This window comes from Nomascus leucogenys, chromosome 19, assembly GCF_006542625.1.
Source record: "Nomascus leucogenys isolate Asia chromosome 19, Asia_NLE_v1, whole genome shotgun sequence".
NCBI lineage: Eukaryota > Metazoa > Chordata > Mammalia > Primates > Hylobatidae > Nomascus > Nomascus leucogenys.
The window spans coordinates 74,862,148-74,877,412 of NC_044399.1; the positions used below are offsets into that span (position 1 = coordinate 74,862,148).

Consider the following 15,265-nt stretch of genomic DNA (forward strand, 5'->3'; position numbering starts at 1 on the left):
TAAAGTCCTCTTAGGAATCGACAAGAAAAATGTAAACACTACAACAGAAAACAAAACAAAACAAAACAAAAATGTAGCAACGCCCCGAACAGGCAATTCACAGAGTAAGAGAATGGCATTATACACACACACACAAAAAAATGTTTTGAACTCACAATAATTTTAAAGAAAATATTTCTATAAATTGTGGGATTACTTTTATATACCCACATAAAATTTCATTTTTTCAATTAACTTCCTGCATTTTTTTTTTTTTTTTTTGAGACAGAATCTTGCTCTGTCACCCAGGCTGGAGTGCAGTGGCGCAAGACCTCTCAGGATCCTCCCACTGAGGCCTCCCAGGTAGGTCCCAAGACCGTGCCAACATCCCTGTATTTTTTTTCTTTAGATGCAGTCTCGCTCTGTCGCCCAGGCTGGAGTGCAGTGGTGCAATCTTGGCTCACTGCAACCTCCAGCTCCCGGGTTCAAGTGATTCTCCTGTCTCAGCCTCCAGAGTAGCTGGGATTACAGGTGCACACCACCACGTCTGGCTAATGTTTGTATTTTCAGTAGAGATGGGGTTTTGCCATGTTGGCCAAACTGGTCTTGAACTCCTGACCTCAAGTGATCCACCCGTCTCAGCCTCCCAAAGTGTTGGGATTATAGGTGTGAGCCACTGCACCTGGCTGCCAGACTATTTTGCAAATAAACTTTTTGTAAAGATAAAATCTTGCAACGTGAAGCGTTCCATATTAAAAAAAAAAAAAAAAAATCTTGCACCTACATTGCCCAGGCCGATCTCAAACTCCTTGGCCTCCCAAAGCACAGGGATTCCAGGCCTGAGCAACAGTGCCTGGCCTGTTTTGAGGCCTTTCTTCACACAGAAGTTTCTATTTTGATAGTCAAACTTACCACTCTTCCTTTTGTTTCTACATTTTATACCTTGAGGAAGTCCACCTCTACCCAAAGGGTGTATTTTCTCTACCACTTTATACTGTTATTCTGTATGTGTTCAACATTAAGGCTTTTAATACCACCTTTATCCCATGCTAAATTTCATAAATGGGTATGTCTTTGAACCTTGTTCCCCTAACCTATTTGACTATTCCACATTTTACAATAATATTTGTGTATCTGATAGATTCAGGTGCTTTCCCATTTATTATTTAAAATATTTTATTTATTTTTCTCTTCCAAATGATTTTTAAGATCAAGCTGGTCAAGTTAATGAGAAATTTAGTTTGAATTTTGATTGGGATTGCATTTTATTATTTTAAGAGTTGTGATATCTGTCCAATACTGACTTTTTCATCCAGAAACAAGGAAAAAAATCTTTTCTACTATATTGTCCAATAACAAGAAGTTTATTATTTATTTTGAGACAGAGTCTTACTGTTGCCCAGGCTGGAGTGCAGTGGCACGAAATCTGCTCACTGCAACCTCCCCACCTTCCAGGTTCAAGCAATCCTCCTGCCTCAGCCTCCCACGTACGTGGGACTACAGGCATGCACCACCACGCCTGGCTAATTTTTGTATTTTTAGTAGAGTTGGGGTTTTGTCATATTGGCCAGGCTGGTCTTGAACTCCTTATCTTAGGTGATTCACCCGCCTCGGCCTTCCAAAGTGCTGGGATTAAAGGTGTGAGCCACCGTGCCTGGCCAGGAACAGTTTATTTTTGTATGCCATCTTGTTTCAGGTCACCATACTAAACCCATTAATTTTTTTTTTTTTTTTTTGAGAGTCTTGCTTTGTTGCCCAGGCTGGAGTGCAGTGGCATGATCTCGCCTCACTGCAACCTCTGCCTCCCAGTTTCAAGCAGTTCTCCTGCCTCAGCCTCGACATCCCAAAGTGCTCGGGTTACAGGTGTGAGCCACCCCTGCCTGGCCCTGAAACCATTAATTCTAATTGTTGATTCCCTTAGGTTGGCTCTGTAGATGCTGTCACCTATAAATGTTTGGCTGCTTCCTTTCCAATATTTCTAATTCTTTCTGTTGCCTTACTACATGAGCTGGAATCTCAAATATATACTTAAATAGATGCAGAGATACAGGAACTTAGTTTCTTGCTGACTTTAATGGGAATGCACCTAGTATTTATATTTTAATGTTTGTTGTAAATTTCTGGTAGGTAGCGATAATCAAGTTAAGAAAATATCCTGTTATTTTCTACAGTTTTTTTTTTTTTTAAACAATCAGGAATGGGTATTAAAAATACACCATTTTCTATATTTTGGGTTAATCCTATGGTGTTTCACTTTTTTTTTTTGAGACAAGAGTCTCACTCTGTTGCCCAGCATGGAGTGCAATGGCACGATCTCAGGTCACTGCAACCTCTGCCCCCTGGGCTCATGAGTCTCCCACCTCAGCCTCCCAAGTAGCTGGGGCTACAGGTGTGTGCCACCACGCCCAGCTAATTTTTTGTATTTTTAGTAGGGATGGGGTTTCACCACGTTGGCCAAGCTGGGCTTGAACTCCTGACCTTAAGTGATCCATCTGCTTTGGCTTCCCAAAGTGCTGGGATTACAGGCATGAGCCACCATGCCCGGCCATAAATTTCTGAACGTTGAACCAACCTTGTAATCATGGGAAAAATTATACTTGGTGATAGGGTTTGGCTGTGTCCCCACCCAAACCTCATCTTGAATTGTAGGTCCCATAATCCCCACGTGTGGCGGGAGGGACCCGGTGGGAAGTAACCGAATCATGGGGGTGGTTTCCCCATGCTATTCTCATGATAGTAAGCTCTCATGAGATCTGATGGCTTCATTAGGGGCTTCCCCCTTCAGTCGTCTCTCATTCTTCTCCTTTCTGCCACTATGTGAAGGACAACATGTTTGCTTCCCCTTCTGCCATTATTTTAACTTTCCTGACGCCTCTGAGCCATGTTGAACTGTGAGTCAATTAAACCTCTTTCCTTTATTTGTTTATTTTTTGAGATGGAGTCTCGCTTTGTTGCCCAGGCTGGAGTGCAGTGGCATGATCTCGGCTCACTGCAAACTCTGCCTCCCGGGTTCATGCCATTCTCCTGCCTCAGCCTCCTGAGTAGCTGGAACTACAGGCACCTGCCACCACGCCTGGCTAATTTTTTGTATTTTTAGTAGACACGGAGTTTCACCGTATTAGCCAGGATGGTCTCAATCTCCTGACCCCGTGATCCACCCACCTCAGCCTCCCAAAGTGCTGGGATTACAGGTGTGAGCCACTGCGCCCGGCTGCCCTCTCTCCTTTATAAATTACCCAGTCTTGGGTATGTTTTTATTAGCAGCATGAGAGTGGATGAATACCTTTGGCAATGAGCAATGTTTTTCATATCCTACTGGATTCCACTATTATTTAGTATGTTTAATCTGAGTTCACAGAAATCATTAGACTGTAATCTTCTTGTTTTTTCCTTTTTGAGACAGGGTCGCTTTCTGTCACCCAGGCTGGAATGCAGTGGCATGATCTCAGCTCACTGCAACCTTTGCCTCCCAGGTTCAAGTGATTCTCACACCTCAGCCTTCAAAATAGTAGCTGAGATTACATGTATGTGCCACCATGCCCAGCTAATTTTTGTATTTTTATTTTACTTTTCTGAGACAGAGTCTCACTCTGTCTCCCTAGTTGGAGTGCACTGGCACAATCTCGGCTCACTGCAACCTCCATCTCCTGGGTTCAAGCGATTCTCATGCCTCAGCTCCCACCACCCCACCGCCTGCCCCAAGTAGCTGGGACTACAGGTATGCACCACCACGCTCAGCTAATTTTTGTATTTTTAGTAGAGATGGGCTTTCTCTATGTCGGCCAGGCTGGCCTTGAACTCCTGACCTCAGGTGATCCACATGCCTCAGCCTCCCAAAGTGCTGTGATTACAGGCGTGAGCCACCACGCCCAGCCACATTTTTTTATTTTTAGTACAGACAGGGTTTCGCCATGTTGGCTAGGCTGGACTCAAGAGATCCACCCGCCTCGGCCTCTCTGAGTGCTGGGGTTACAGGTGTGAGCCACCATGCTTGGCCTCACCCAGTGTTTCTATGAAGGTGGTGCCTACCTTATAAAATAAGCTCCTAAATTTACTACCTTTATGTCCCGGAAAAGACAATGTAATCTGGGAAGCAAATGGTCCTTAAGATTTGAAAAAATTAGCATCTAGGCTTAAAAACTGCCTAGGCTTGAAATCTTTAATATTACAATGTCCTCTATATTTAATCATCTATTCAAGTTTCCTACTATTTCCTGGACCAATGTTATCACATATTTTCCTAGAAAAAGCACCCAGGTCATTTAGATTTTCAAATTTATTTATTTATTTATTTTATTATTTTTTGAGACAGAGTCTCACTCTGTTGCCCAGGCTGGAGTGCACAACCTTGCCTCACTGCGACCTCCGCCTCCCAGGTTCAAGCGATTCTCATGTCTCAGCTCCTGAGTAGTGGGGATTACAGGCATGTGCCACCACACCCGGCTAATTTTTGTATTTTTAGTAGAGATGGGGCTTCACCATGTTGGCCAGGCTGGTCTCAAACTCCTGACCTCAAGTGATCCACTGCGCCCAGCAGATTGTTTCAAACTTAATAGGATACCGTACTCTCATAAGTTTAAAAATCATCTGAGTTCATTTTATGTTGAATTTCTCATTCCTATATAGTTCATTTATGTCTTTTTATTAAATTGGTTATAAATTTTCTTAAATTGGTTTTATAAATTTTCTCGTATAAAACTGTCTATTTTACTGGCCTTTTTAAAAAGCTAGTTTTTGGTTTTATCAATTAAGTTTACTGGACTATTTTCTATTTTATTAAGGTCTGCTTTTATTATTAATTCTTCCCCTTTCCTGCTTTCTTTAGACTTATTTTGTCGTTCTTATTCTTAAATTGAATATATAGTTCGTTTTCTGTCATTATTTTTATAAAGATTCATTGAAGACTGTATTTTGTGTAGGCTATGTTGGCTGTATCTGATAGGTTTTTGTTATCAGTACCCTCATTATTACTGATGTCTTCAGCTCCTAAGTTTTATTTTAATCTCAACTCCTTAGCTATTTAGAAATAGATATATATTTGGCCAGGCATGGTGGCTCACACCTGTAATCCCAGCACTTTGGGAGGTCCAGGCAGGTGGATCACGAGGTCAGGACAGTGAGACCATCCTGGCTAACACAATGAAACCTCGTCTCTACTAAAAATACAAAAAAGTAGCCAGGCGTGGTGGCACGCGCCTGAGTCCCAGCTACTCAGGAGGCTGAGGCAGGAGAACCCAGGAGGTGGAGGGTGCAGTGAGCCGAGATCACGCCACTGCACTCCAGCCAGGGTGACAGAGCGAGACTCCATCTAAAAAAAAAAAAAAAAAAAAAGAAATATATGTATTTTTGAGACAGGGTCTCTCTCTGTCCCCCAGGCTGGAGTGCAGTAGTGCAATCTCGGTTCACTGCAACCTCTGCCTCCCAGGTTTCAAGTGATTCTTGTGCCTCAGCCTCCCGACTAGCTGGGATTACAGGCATGCGCTATCATGCCCAGCTAATTTTTGCATTTTTTGGAAGAGGTGGGTTTCACCATGTTGGCCAGGTTGGTCTCCAACTCCTGACCTCAAGTGATCTGCCTCGGCCTCCCAAAGTGCTGGATGACAGGCATGAGCCACTGCACCCGGCCCCAGGTTTACATTTAAATCTTATTATAAGACAAATTTTCTTTGCTTGAAGAACACTTTTGTTTTTGTTTTTCGACAGGATCTTGCTCTGTTGCTGGAGTGGTATGCAGTGACATGATCACAGCTCACTGCAGCCTCCATCTCCCAAGGTCAAGCAATCCTCTTGCCTCAGCCACCTGAGTAGCTGGGATTACAGGTGCCCGCCACCACGACCAGCTAATTTTTGTATTTTTTGTAGAGACGGGGTTTCACCAGGTTGCCCAGGCTGGTCTTGAACCTCTGTGCTCAAGCCATTCTCTCACTTCGGCCTCCCAAAATGCTGGGATTATAGGCATGAGTCACCACACCTGGCCTGATGAACATTTTAAATTATTTATCTAAAGCTCTCTACAAATTTAGTCATCTGAAATTAGGTTCTCCTCTTTCACTTTATTTGAATTAAAAGCTCTCTTTTGGGCCATAATGTCATAATGCTTAAATACTTATCCTGATTATGAGGGTAGTGTGACTGCAGTGAGTTCATACAAAGCATCCGGAAGAAAGATCTGAATTGACTCAGAAATAACAATGACTAAAAAACCAGATATACCTCCAAATAATACAAAGGTACACATATACAGGGTTATGTATTACAGTATTATTTGGAGTTATAAAACATTGAAAACTACCTAAACATACCAAACATGGGAGACTGGCTGAATACATTAAGGTATAAGTAGAGAACTAGGTGCTACATATACAACTGTTTTATTTATTTATTTATTTATTTTTTGAGATGGAGTCTCACTCTTGTTGCCCAGGCTGAAGTACAATGGTGTGATCTCAGCTCACCGCAACCTCCACCTCCCAAGTTCAAGTGATTCTCCTGCCTCAGCCTCCCGAGTAGCTGGGACTAGAGGCGCCCGCCACCATGCCCGGCTAATTTTTTGTATTTTTAGTAGAGATAGGGTTTCACCATGTTAGCCAAGCTGGTCTTGGACTCCTGACCTAAGGTGATGCACCTGCCTCGGCCTCCCAAAGTGCTAGGATTACAGGCGTGAGTCACTGTGCCCAGCCTACAACTGTTTTAAAAAGAAAAATGAGGAAAAACTTTATGAGCTTATACAGAAAAAGTTCCAGGAGATACTGGATTGGTAAGAAAAAAAAAAGAGCAAGAGAGGCTCAGTGGCTTGAGCCTGTAATCCCAGCAACTGGGAGGCTTGGGCCCAAGAGTGAGACCACCCTGGGCAACATAGCAAGACTTCATCTTTACAAAAAAAATCTGTAAATAAAAAATTAGCCAGATGTGGTGGCGGGAGCCTGCAGTCCCAACTGCTCAGAAGACTGACGTCGGAGGATCTCTTGAGCCCAGAAATTAAATGCTGCAGTGAGCTCTGACTGTACCACTCTACTTCCAGCCTGGGCAAAAGGGGTTGAATCTGTCTTTAACAACAACATCAAAAAAAGCCAGGTGTGGGCTGGGCATGGTGGCTCACGCCTGTAATCCCAACACTTTGGAAGGCCGAAGCAGGTGGATCTCGAGGTCAGGAGTTCAAGACCAGCCTGGCCAACATGGTGAAATCCTGTCTCTACTAAAAATACAAAAAATTAGCTGGGTGTGGTGGTGCCTGTCTGTAATCCCAGCTACTCAGGAGGCTGAGACACAAGAATCACTTGAACCCAGGAGGCAGAGGATGCAGCGAGCTGAGATCACCCCACTGCACTCCAGTCTGGGCAACAGAGAAAGCCTCTGTCTCTGGAAGAAAAAAAAAAAAGGCCAGGTGTGTTGGCTCGCACTTGTAATCCCAGCACTTTGTGAGGCCTAGATGGAAGCATCACCTGAGCCCAGAGGCAGCCTGGGCAACATAGTGAGACCATCTCTACAAAAAATAAAGAAAAATTAGCTGTGTGTGGCCAGGTGCAATGGCTCATGCCTGTAATCCCAGCAATTAGGGGGGTAGAGGCAGGAGAATAGCTTGAGCCCAGGAGTTCGAGACCTGCCTGGGCAATATAGTGAGACCCCGTTCTCCACAAAAGGGGGAAAACAAAAAAGGCAAAGGAGAAAATTAGCTGAGCATGGTGGCATGGCATGTGCCTGTAGTCCCAGCTACTCGAGAGGCTGAGGTGTGACAACTGCTTTAGCCCGGGAGGTCAAGGCTGCAGTGAGCCATGATCATGCCACTGCACTCCAGTCCAGACTGGAAGACAGAATGAGACTCTTGTCTCCAAAACAAAACAAAACAAAAAACAAACAAAGAACATATATAGTATGCTACCGTTTATTTAAGAAAGAGGGAGAAATAAGAAGACATATATCTATCCCATATTTTTAAAAACAATAAGCTTGGTTCCCTCAAGGGATGAAAGGAGTTGGGGGTAACATGGTGGAAGGGATTCAGAAGAGAATAACACTTCTGGGTATATGTTTTTCTATAGATAATGGTTTATAGATTAAAAAAATTAAAGATACGACAGTGGGGAGTGAGGGGGAGGATGAAAACAAGCAAGATTAACACAACTATATTTCAAATGAGTAATACCATCAGGCAAAGAGGGAAAACAACAACAAAACAAATTCTAAGTAACCTATTAACACATTTGATGATCATGTCGTGGGCAGGACAGGCAGGAGCAGAGCTGCATGCGCATTCTCAATCCTTTCCCGGATGTTTGGTCTTCGTGGAAGTATGAGGGAAACAATTCTAAAACTATTTGAGAAGTAGAGGTTGAGTAGCTCTTACCTGAAATGCTTGGGATCAGAAGTATTTCAGATTTTGACATTTTTTCTAAATTATGGAATATTTGCATATATCTAATGAGGTGTCTGAGATGAGACTCAACCAAGTCTAAACACGAAATGCATTTGTTTCATAAACGCCTTATACACACAGCCTGAAGGCAATTTTTTTTTTTTTTAACACTTATCCCCAAGTTCTAATAAAGGTAATTCTATACAATATTTTAAATAACATTTGCAACTTGTCACTTGGGGTCAGTCAGGTGTGGAACTGTCCACTTGTAGTGTCATGTTGGCACTCAAAAAGTTTTGGATTTTGAAGCATTTTGGATTTTTGGACTTGGGCTGCTCATCCTATGTTACAGAATTGAGCAAATGAATCAATCTATTGATATTATTGGGAGTCAGAGTTCTCACTATAAAAGAAGAGGGATATAAATAAATGGTATGAGAGAAGATAAAGAATTCTGTGGGGATAGACCGGAATTAGAAGCATCACTGTAGCCTAATGATTTCTAAAGTAAGTATGTGTACATGTAGGTACTTATCAGTAGTTTTCAACTGGTGACATTGGCAATGTTTGGAGATAATTTTCTTTGTAGCATCTAGTGGGTGGAAGCCAGAGATGTTGCTAACAACCAATATTATACAAGACAGCCCCCACAATAAAGAATTATTTGGCCCAAAATGTCAATCGTGCCAAGACTGAGAAAGCACTTATATATGTCTATACTAGGGTGTCAGTATATGTATTTATACGTGCATGTATTTTCTACCTCTGTCTACTTAAAGGGCCCAGAAGCAAAGACATCCCAGTAATAATGCCCATAATACATATCACGGGCCACTAAGAAGAACCAAAGCTTGTTGGAGAAAGAGCTGATTCTAGAATTAGAGGGGGCTAGTGTAATCCCAGCACTTTGGGAGGCCGAAGCGGGCGGATCACGAGGTCAGGAGATCGAGACCACGGTGAAACCCCGTCTCTACTAAAAATACAAAAAATTAGCCGGGCGTGGTGGCGGGCGCCTGTAGTCCCAGCTAGTCGGAGAGGCTGAGGCAGGAGAATGGCGTGAACCCGGGAGGCGGAGCTTGCAGTGAGCCGAGATCGCGCCACTGCACTCCAGCCTGGGCGACAGAGCGAGACTCTGCCTCAAAAAAAAAAAAAAAAAAAAAAAAAAAAAAAAAAAAAAAAAAAAAAAAAAGAATTAAGGCAGGATAGGTACATAGTAAACCTGAAACATCTTGTTATTCTAGAAAGTAAGGAAGTAATCCCCCAAAATGATAGGAGCATACAAAGCATCAACTGACGGGGCTCTCATGGGCCAAATTTGGGACAATTCAAGTATGAAAACACAGAGAATAGTAATGAATGATAAACTATGGAAAATATGAGAACTCATGAGTTCACATCAATAATGAAAAGACAGCCAGGTGTGGTGGCTCACATCTGTAATTCCAGCACTTTGGGAGGCCAAGGTGGGCACATCACCTGAGGTCAGGAGTTCAAGACCAGCCTGGCCAACATGGTGAAACCCTGTCTCTACTAAAAATACAAAAATTAGCTGGGCGTCGTGGCGGGTGCCTGTAATCTCAGCTACTTGGGAGGCTGAGGAAGGAGAATCGCTTGAACCCGGGGGGCGGAGGTTGGAGTGAGCCAAAATCGCAGCACTGCACTCCGTGCACTCCAGCCTGGGTAATAGAGTGAGACTCCATCTCCCAAAAAAAACAAAAACAAAAACAAAAAAAAGAAAAAAGACAAGTAAATAAAAAGAAGAAAAAGAAAGTCCCTTGCTTACATCAAAATGATGAGTGCTGCCTGTAGTGTGGAATGAGTGGTGGTGTAAACCATCACTCTATAACCACTGTAGTAAAGATGGTTCAGGCGAGAATTAATAGACCTCAAATCCAGGAGGGAAATACTGATGGAAAACATGAATGTCTGCATGGTCTTAAAGTACTTCCCACTTATTTGTGGTAAAGAAAATAATAGTAACTACACAGTGGAAAAATAATCATCTTGGTTGAGGATGAAAATTGAGGGGCAGATGACCATTATGTCTCTCTAAATGCAACTCTCTTAAGAAGAATACAAACTACTTATGTAGTATTCTGGCCAAGAATGCATAACCTGAATCTAATCATGAGGAAACACTAGAAAAGTACAATATGAGCACTTTCGGAGGCCAAGGTGGACGGATCACCAGGTCAGGAGTTTGAGACCAGTCTGGCCAACACAGTGAAACCCCGCCTCTACTAAAAACACAAAAAATAAGCCGGGTGTGGTGGTGTGTGCCTGTAATTCCAGCTACTTGGGAGGCTGAGGCAGGAGAATAGTGTGAACCCAGGAAGCAGAGGTTGCAGTGAGCTAAGATCACACCATTGCACTCCAGCCCGGGTGACAGTGCGAGGCTCTGTCTCAAAAACAAAAGGACAATATGAGAAATATTCTATTTTAAAACAAAGACTATTCCTCAAAAACATTAAGGTCAAAAAAAAAAAAGAAAAAGACAAAGAAAAGCTGAGGAACTGTTCCAGATTAAATGTGTCTGAAGACACATGAGGGCTAAATGAAATACCTGATCCTGGACAGGATGATGTATGACAGTAACAAAGTGCCACAAAGGACATTATGGAATCAATTGACAAAACTGGAATATGGAAGGTTAAATGTAATAAAACTACTAGCTATACTGTGGTTTTATAGAATATCCTTATTTTTAGGAACCACTTAAGTTTATTTGTGGGAAAAGGTATTTCTTTGATATATGCAACTTACTCTCAAATGGTTTAAGAAAAACCTATTGTGTACTGCACACACACACCCCCAATACACAGAGTGCAAATGATAAAGCAAATGGTACAAAATGTTAACAATGGGTGTATTTCAAAAACATTAGTATGCTTTGTGTTAATCTTGCAACTTCATAAATTTGAAATTACTTCCAAATAAAAATTGTTGAAAAGCCACAGAAATTTTTTTTAAATTGTAAAAATGTAGAACATACTCATGCCTGTAATCCTAGCACTTTGGGATGCCAAAGCAGGCGGATCACGAGGTCAGGAGTTAGAGACCAGCCTGGCAAAGATGGTGAAACCCTGTCTCTACTAAAAATACAAAAATTAGCTGGGTGTGGTGGCAGATGCCTATAATCCCAGCTACTTGGGAGGCTGAGGCAGGAGAATTGGTTGAACCCTGGAGGCGGAGGTTGAAGTGAGCCGAGATTGCACCACTGCACTCCAGCCTGGGCAACAGAGCAAGACTCCATCTCAAAAAAAAAAACAAAAAAATAACAAAAAAGGTAGAACATAAAGCTACATTTTCCCGTTTTGTTTTTTGTTTTTAAGGCTAGTCAAGTGAAGCAGGGGGAGTGGAAAATCCCCCTATGTTCTTCACCTATAAAAATGGAATGCTATAAAATACTCCACAAGAGAAGGGGTCAAACCATTTCACACCTCTCTCATTAAAGCATCTGCATTAATTATTTTATTAGCTACCTCATAAAGTTCAAATTCTTCAAATTCTGTAATGGCCATTGGAAGATAAAAGAAACACAACAAGGCAAAGGAAAGGCATCAGTGATAACAAGAACAAAACAGCTTTCATTTTTCTAAGGCATAAATTCCAGACCAAAAAAAGTTTAGAAGAGCTTTGAAGCACCTAACTTCCTATTGAATATAATATTTTAAAAGATAAGCTTAGGGGCCAGGCGCGGTGGCTCACGCCTGTAATCCCAGCACTTTGGGAGGCCGAGGCGGGCGGATCACGAGGTCAGGAGATCGAGACTATCCTGGCTAACATGGTGAAACCCCGTCTCTACTAAAAATACAAAAATTAGCCGGGCGTGGTGATGGGCACCTGTAGTCCCAGCTACTCGGGAGGCTGAGGCAGGAGAATGGCATGAACCCAGGAGGCAGAGCTTGCAGTGAGCCGAGACTGCGCCACTGCACTCCAGCCTGGGTGACAGAACGAGACTCCATCTCAAAAAAAAAAAAAAATAGACAAGCTTAGGGTAAAACTTATCCCAACTGACTTGTCTGTTTTGCATTAAACTTACATACAATCAAGTCACAAGGGTGAATAATGCTATATCATATCCGGGCAAAGTGGCTCATGCCTGTAATCCCAGCACTTTGGGAGGCCGAGGTGAGTGGATCACTTGAGGTCAGGAGTTTGAGACCAGCCTGGACAACATGGTGAAACCCCATCTCTACTAAAAATACAAAAATTAGCTGGGCATGGTAGCGGGTGCCTGTAATCCCAGCTACTTGGGAGGCTGAGGCAGGAGAATAGCTTGAACCCGGGAAGCGGAGGTTGAAGTGAGCTGAGATGGCGCCATTGCGCTCCAGCCTGGGTGACAAGAGCGAAAAACTCCTTCTCAGAAAAAATACATAAATTTTAAAAATAATGCTATATCATAATAAGACTGTTTTAAAATCAGACCAAACTGCCTAAACCAATATTGGAACACTGGTAAAAATAGTTTTAATCTTAGAAGAGACCTCCCAAAGCTGTATTTTAGTTTACTACTTTCTGTCTCAGGGAGATTTTTGTTTGTTTGTTTGTTTGTTTTGTTTTTTTTTTTTAATTATACTTTAGGTTTTAGGGTACATATGCACAATAGGGAGATTTTTTTTTAAAGCACAAAACAAAGAAACTTACAGTTCATCTCGTTGTCTCTGGGACAGCACCATCTTGGCTGTAATGTCAAGCTTATCTGATATAGTGGTATGTCCCTCCTTTGGGAAATCACAAAGCTTTCTGATCCGTGGACTTATAATTTAAATATGCCACTAAGTGTCTTCCACACAGGGGAAAATGATTCTTTCACAAATGAATCCAACTAGTAACCAGAAGATATTCAACAAGTAAGATTCATTCCACCTAAGGAGAAAGAGAAGAATAAAAAAGATTATTTCACTTAAAATTTATTTCTAAATTATTAGTTATAGTACTCATTTTCAAAGATAAATTTTATTGTGACGTTAGTATAAATATTAGATGATTTTCCACTTATAGTGAAAGTCAACTAATGTCAAAAACCATACTGTTTAATGTCTTTTAAATTAATAATTCAATGAGCCAAAACAGCATTACTTTTAAATTTAACATACATCTACCCACTCCCAATCATGTTAACCTGCCAGATACATTTGATTTCAAATACTAACATGTAACTCTAAAAGAATGTAATTCTCTCTTAGAGACAAAAAGTAAAATTTCAAATTTACAAAAAAGGTATAAAAGGTAAAACAGATAAGGGTTTCATGAACTGCACAAGCCGAACAGTGCCAACTATAACTGAAGTAACCTTCAAGGTTGAGTGTTAGTCACCAATAACCTTAGAATGGCTGGTATTTATAACATACACTGCTTAGCAATCTTACGCTTTTTATTGTTTTTTTGGAGACAGGTTCTCACACAGGTTGGAGTGCAGTGGCATGATCACAGCTTACTGCAGCCTTCCCCCTCTGGGCTTAAGTGATCTTCCCACCTCAGCTTCCCAAGCAGCTAGGACTACAGGCACACACTACCATGCCCAGCTAATTCTTAAATTTTTTTTTGTAGAGACATATCTCCCTACATTGCTGATCTCAAACTCCTGTATTCATGGGATCCTCCTGCCTCAGTCTCCCAAACTGCTGGAATCTTATGCTTTCTTAACCAATGTACCTAATTTAAGAAATGTATTTGAGATGGTCTTATTTAAAATAGAGGCTACTGGTATATATAAAATTTGATTGGAAGAGGCAATTCAAAGCAGTAAAAAAATCATCCTCCAAATGATATGAAATTAACATATAATGAAGACCCTGTGGGACAACCAATCTAGAAACCTATCATAGACAGAAGAGTTAAGGACCATTTCCTGAGTACCTTTCAAATGCCATTCCAGTCACTGCTCCAGGCACTGGGAATACAGTAATGAATAAGCCAGTGAAGAAAGAAAAATGAGAGGCAGGGTGTGGTGGCTCACATATGTAATCCCAGTACTTTGGGAGGTTAAAGCAGGAGGATCACTTGAGCCCAGGAGTTCAAGACCAGCCTGGGAAACATAGGAGACCCCGTCTCTACAGAAAATTTTAAAAATTAGGTAGGTGTGATGGTGCATGCTTGAGAAGCTAAGGCAGGAGGAATGCTTGCCACCCAAGAGTTCAAGGTTATGGTAAGCTACGATCATGCCACTGCACTCCAGCCTAGGTGACAAAGCGAGACCCAATTTCTTTTAAAGGAAAAAAAATTGCATACCTTTGGGTTTCAAATATGAGCCCTGAGGCCAGGCATGGTGGCTCATGTCTGTAATCCTAGCACTTTGGGAGGCTGAGGCGGGCGGACCACTTGAGGTCAGGAGTTTGCAACCAGCCTGGCCAACACGGTGAAATCCCTCCCGTCTCTACCAAAAATACAAAAATTTGCGAGAAATCACTTGAACTTGGGAGACAGAGGTTGCAGTGAGCCGACATCGTGCCACTGTACTCCAGCCTGGGCAACAGAGGGAGACTCCATCTCAAAAACAAACAAACAAACGAAAAACAAACATGAGCCCTGAGTGAAAAAGTGACAGCTCAGGTGCTCGCTATGGCAACTGCTATTTCATTAGAGATCCTTATCTGAAGAACAATTCTAGTAAATATAAGCAGGAATTTATTTTATAATCCTTAATGGTGCTTCTGACCTGGAGCCCAGCTAACTGCAAACGATAGCTGAAAGCCATCACTATCACTCCATCTAAATTGAGAAATATGATTAGAATCAGTAAGAAATAATGGAACTGGAACCAAACACAACAGACAGGCCAGTAAACCATACTTTGGTACTTAACAACTCCCAATTATTCAAGTCTCACTTTTCTTCATACTGTTTCTTTTTTGAGATGGGGTCTTATTTTGTTGTCCAGGCTGGCATACAGTGGCAGCATAATCATGGTTCATTGCAGCCTCAACCAGC

The 15,265-nt window shown here is 41.9% G+C and overlaps 1 protein-coding gene across 3 annotated transcripts in view; it reads right to left on the minus strand.

Annotated features, from left to right (window-relative positions):
* Positions 1-15,265, minus strand: part of PAFAH1B1 (platelet activating factor acetylhydrolase 1b regulatory subunit 1) — a 94,454-nt gene that overhangs the window by 35,837 nt on the left and 43,352 nt on the right. For 2 of the 3 annotated variants that reach the window (XM_030800477.1, XM_030800478.1), the window contains one exon: positions 12,980-13,201. In XM_030800477.1, coding sequence (XP_030656337.1) covers positions 12,980-13,011 — 32 coding nt within the window. In that variant the 5' untranslated portion in view covers positions 13,012-13,201. Of the gene's footprint in view, positions 1-12,979; positions 13,202-14,566; positions 14,639-15,265 lie in introns of those variants that run through there. The other variant, XM_030800479.1, reaches the window with a different exon arrangement.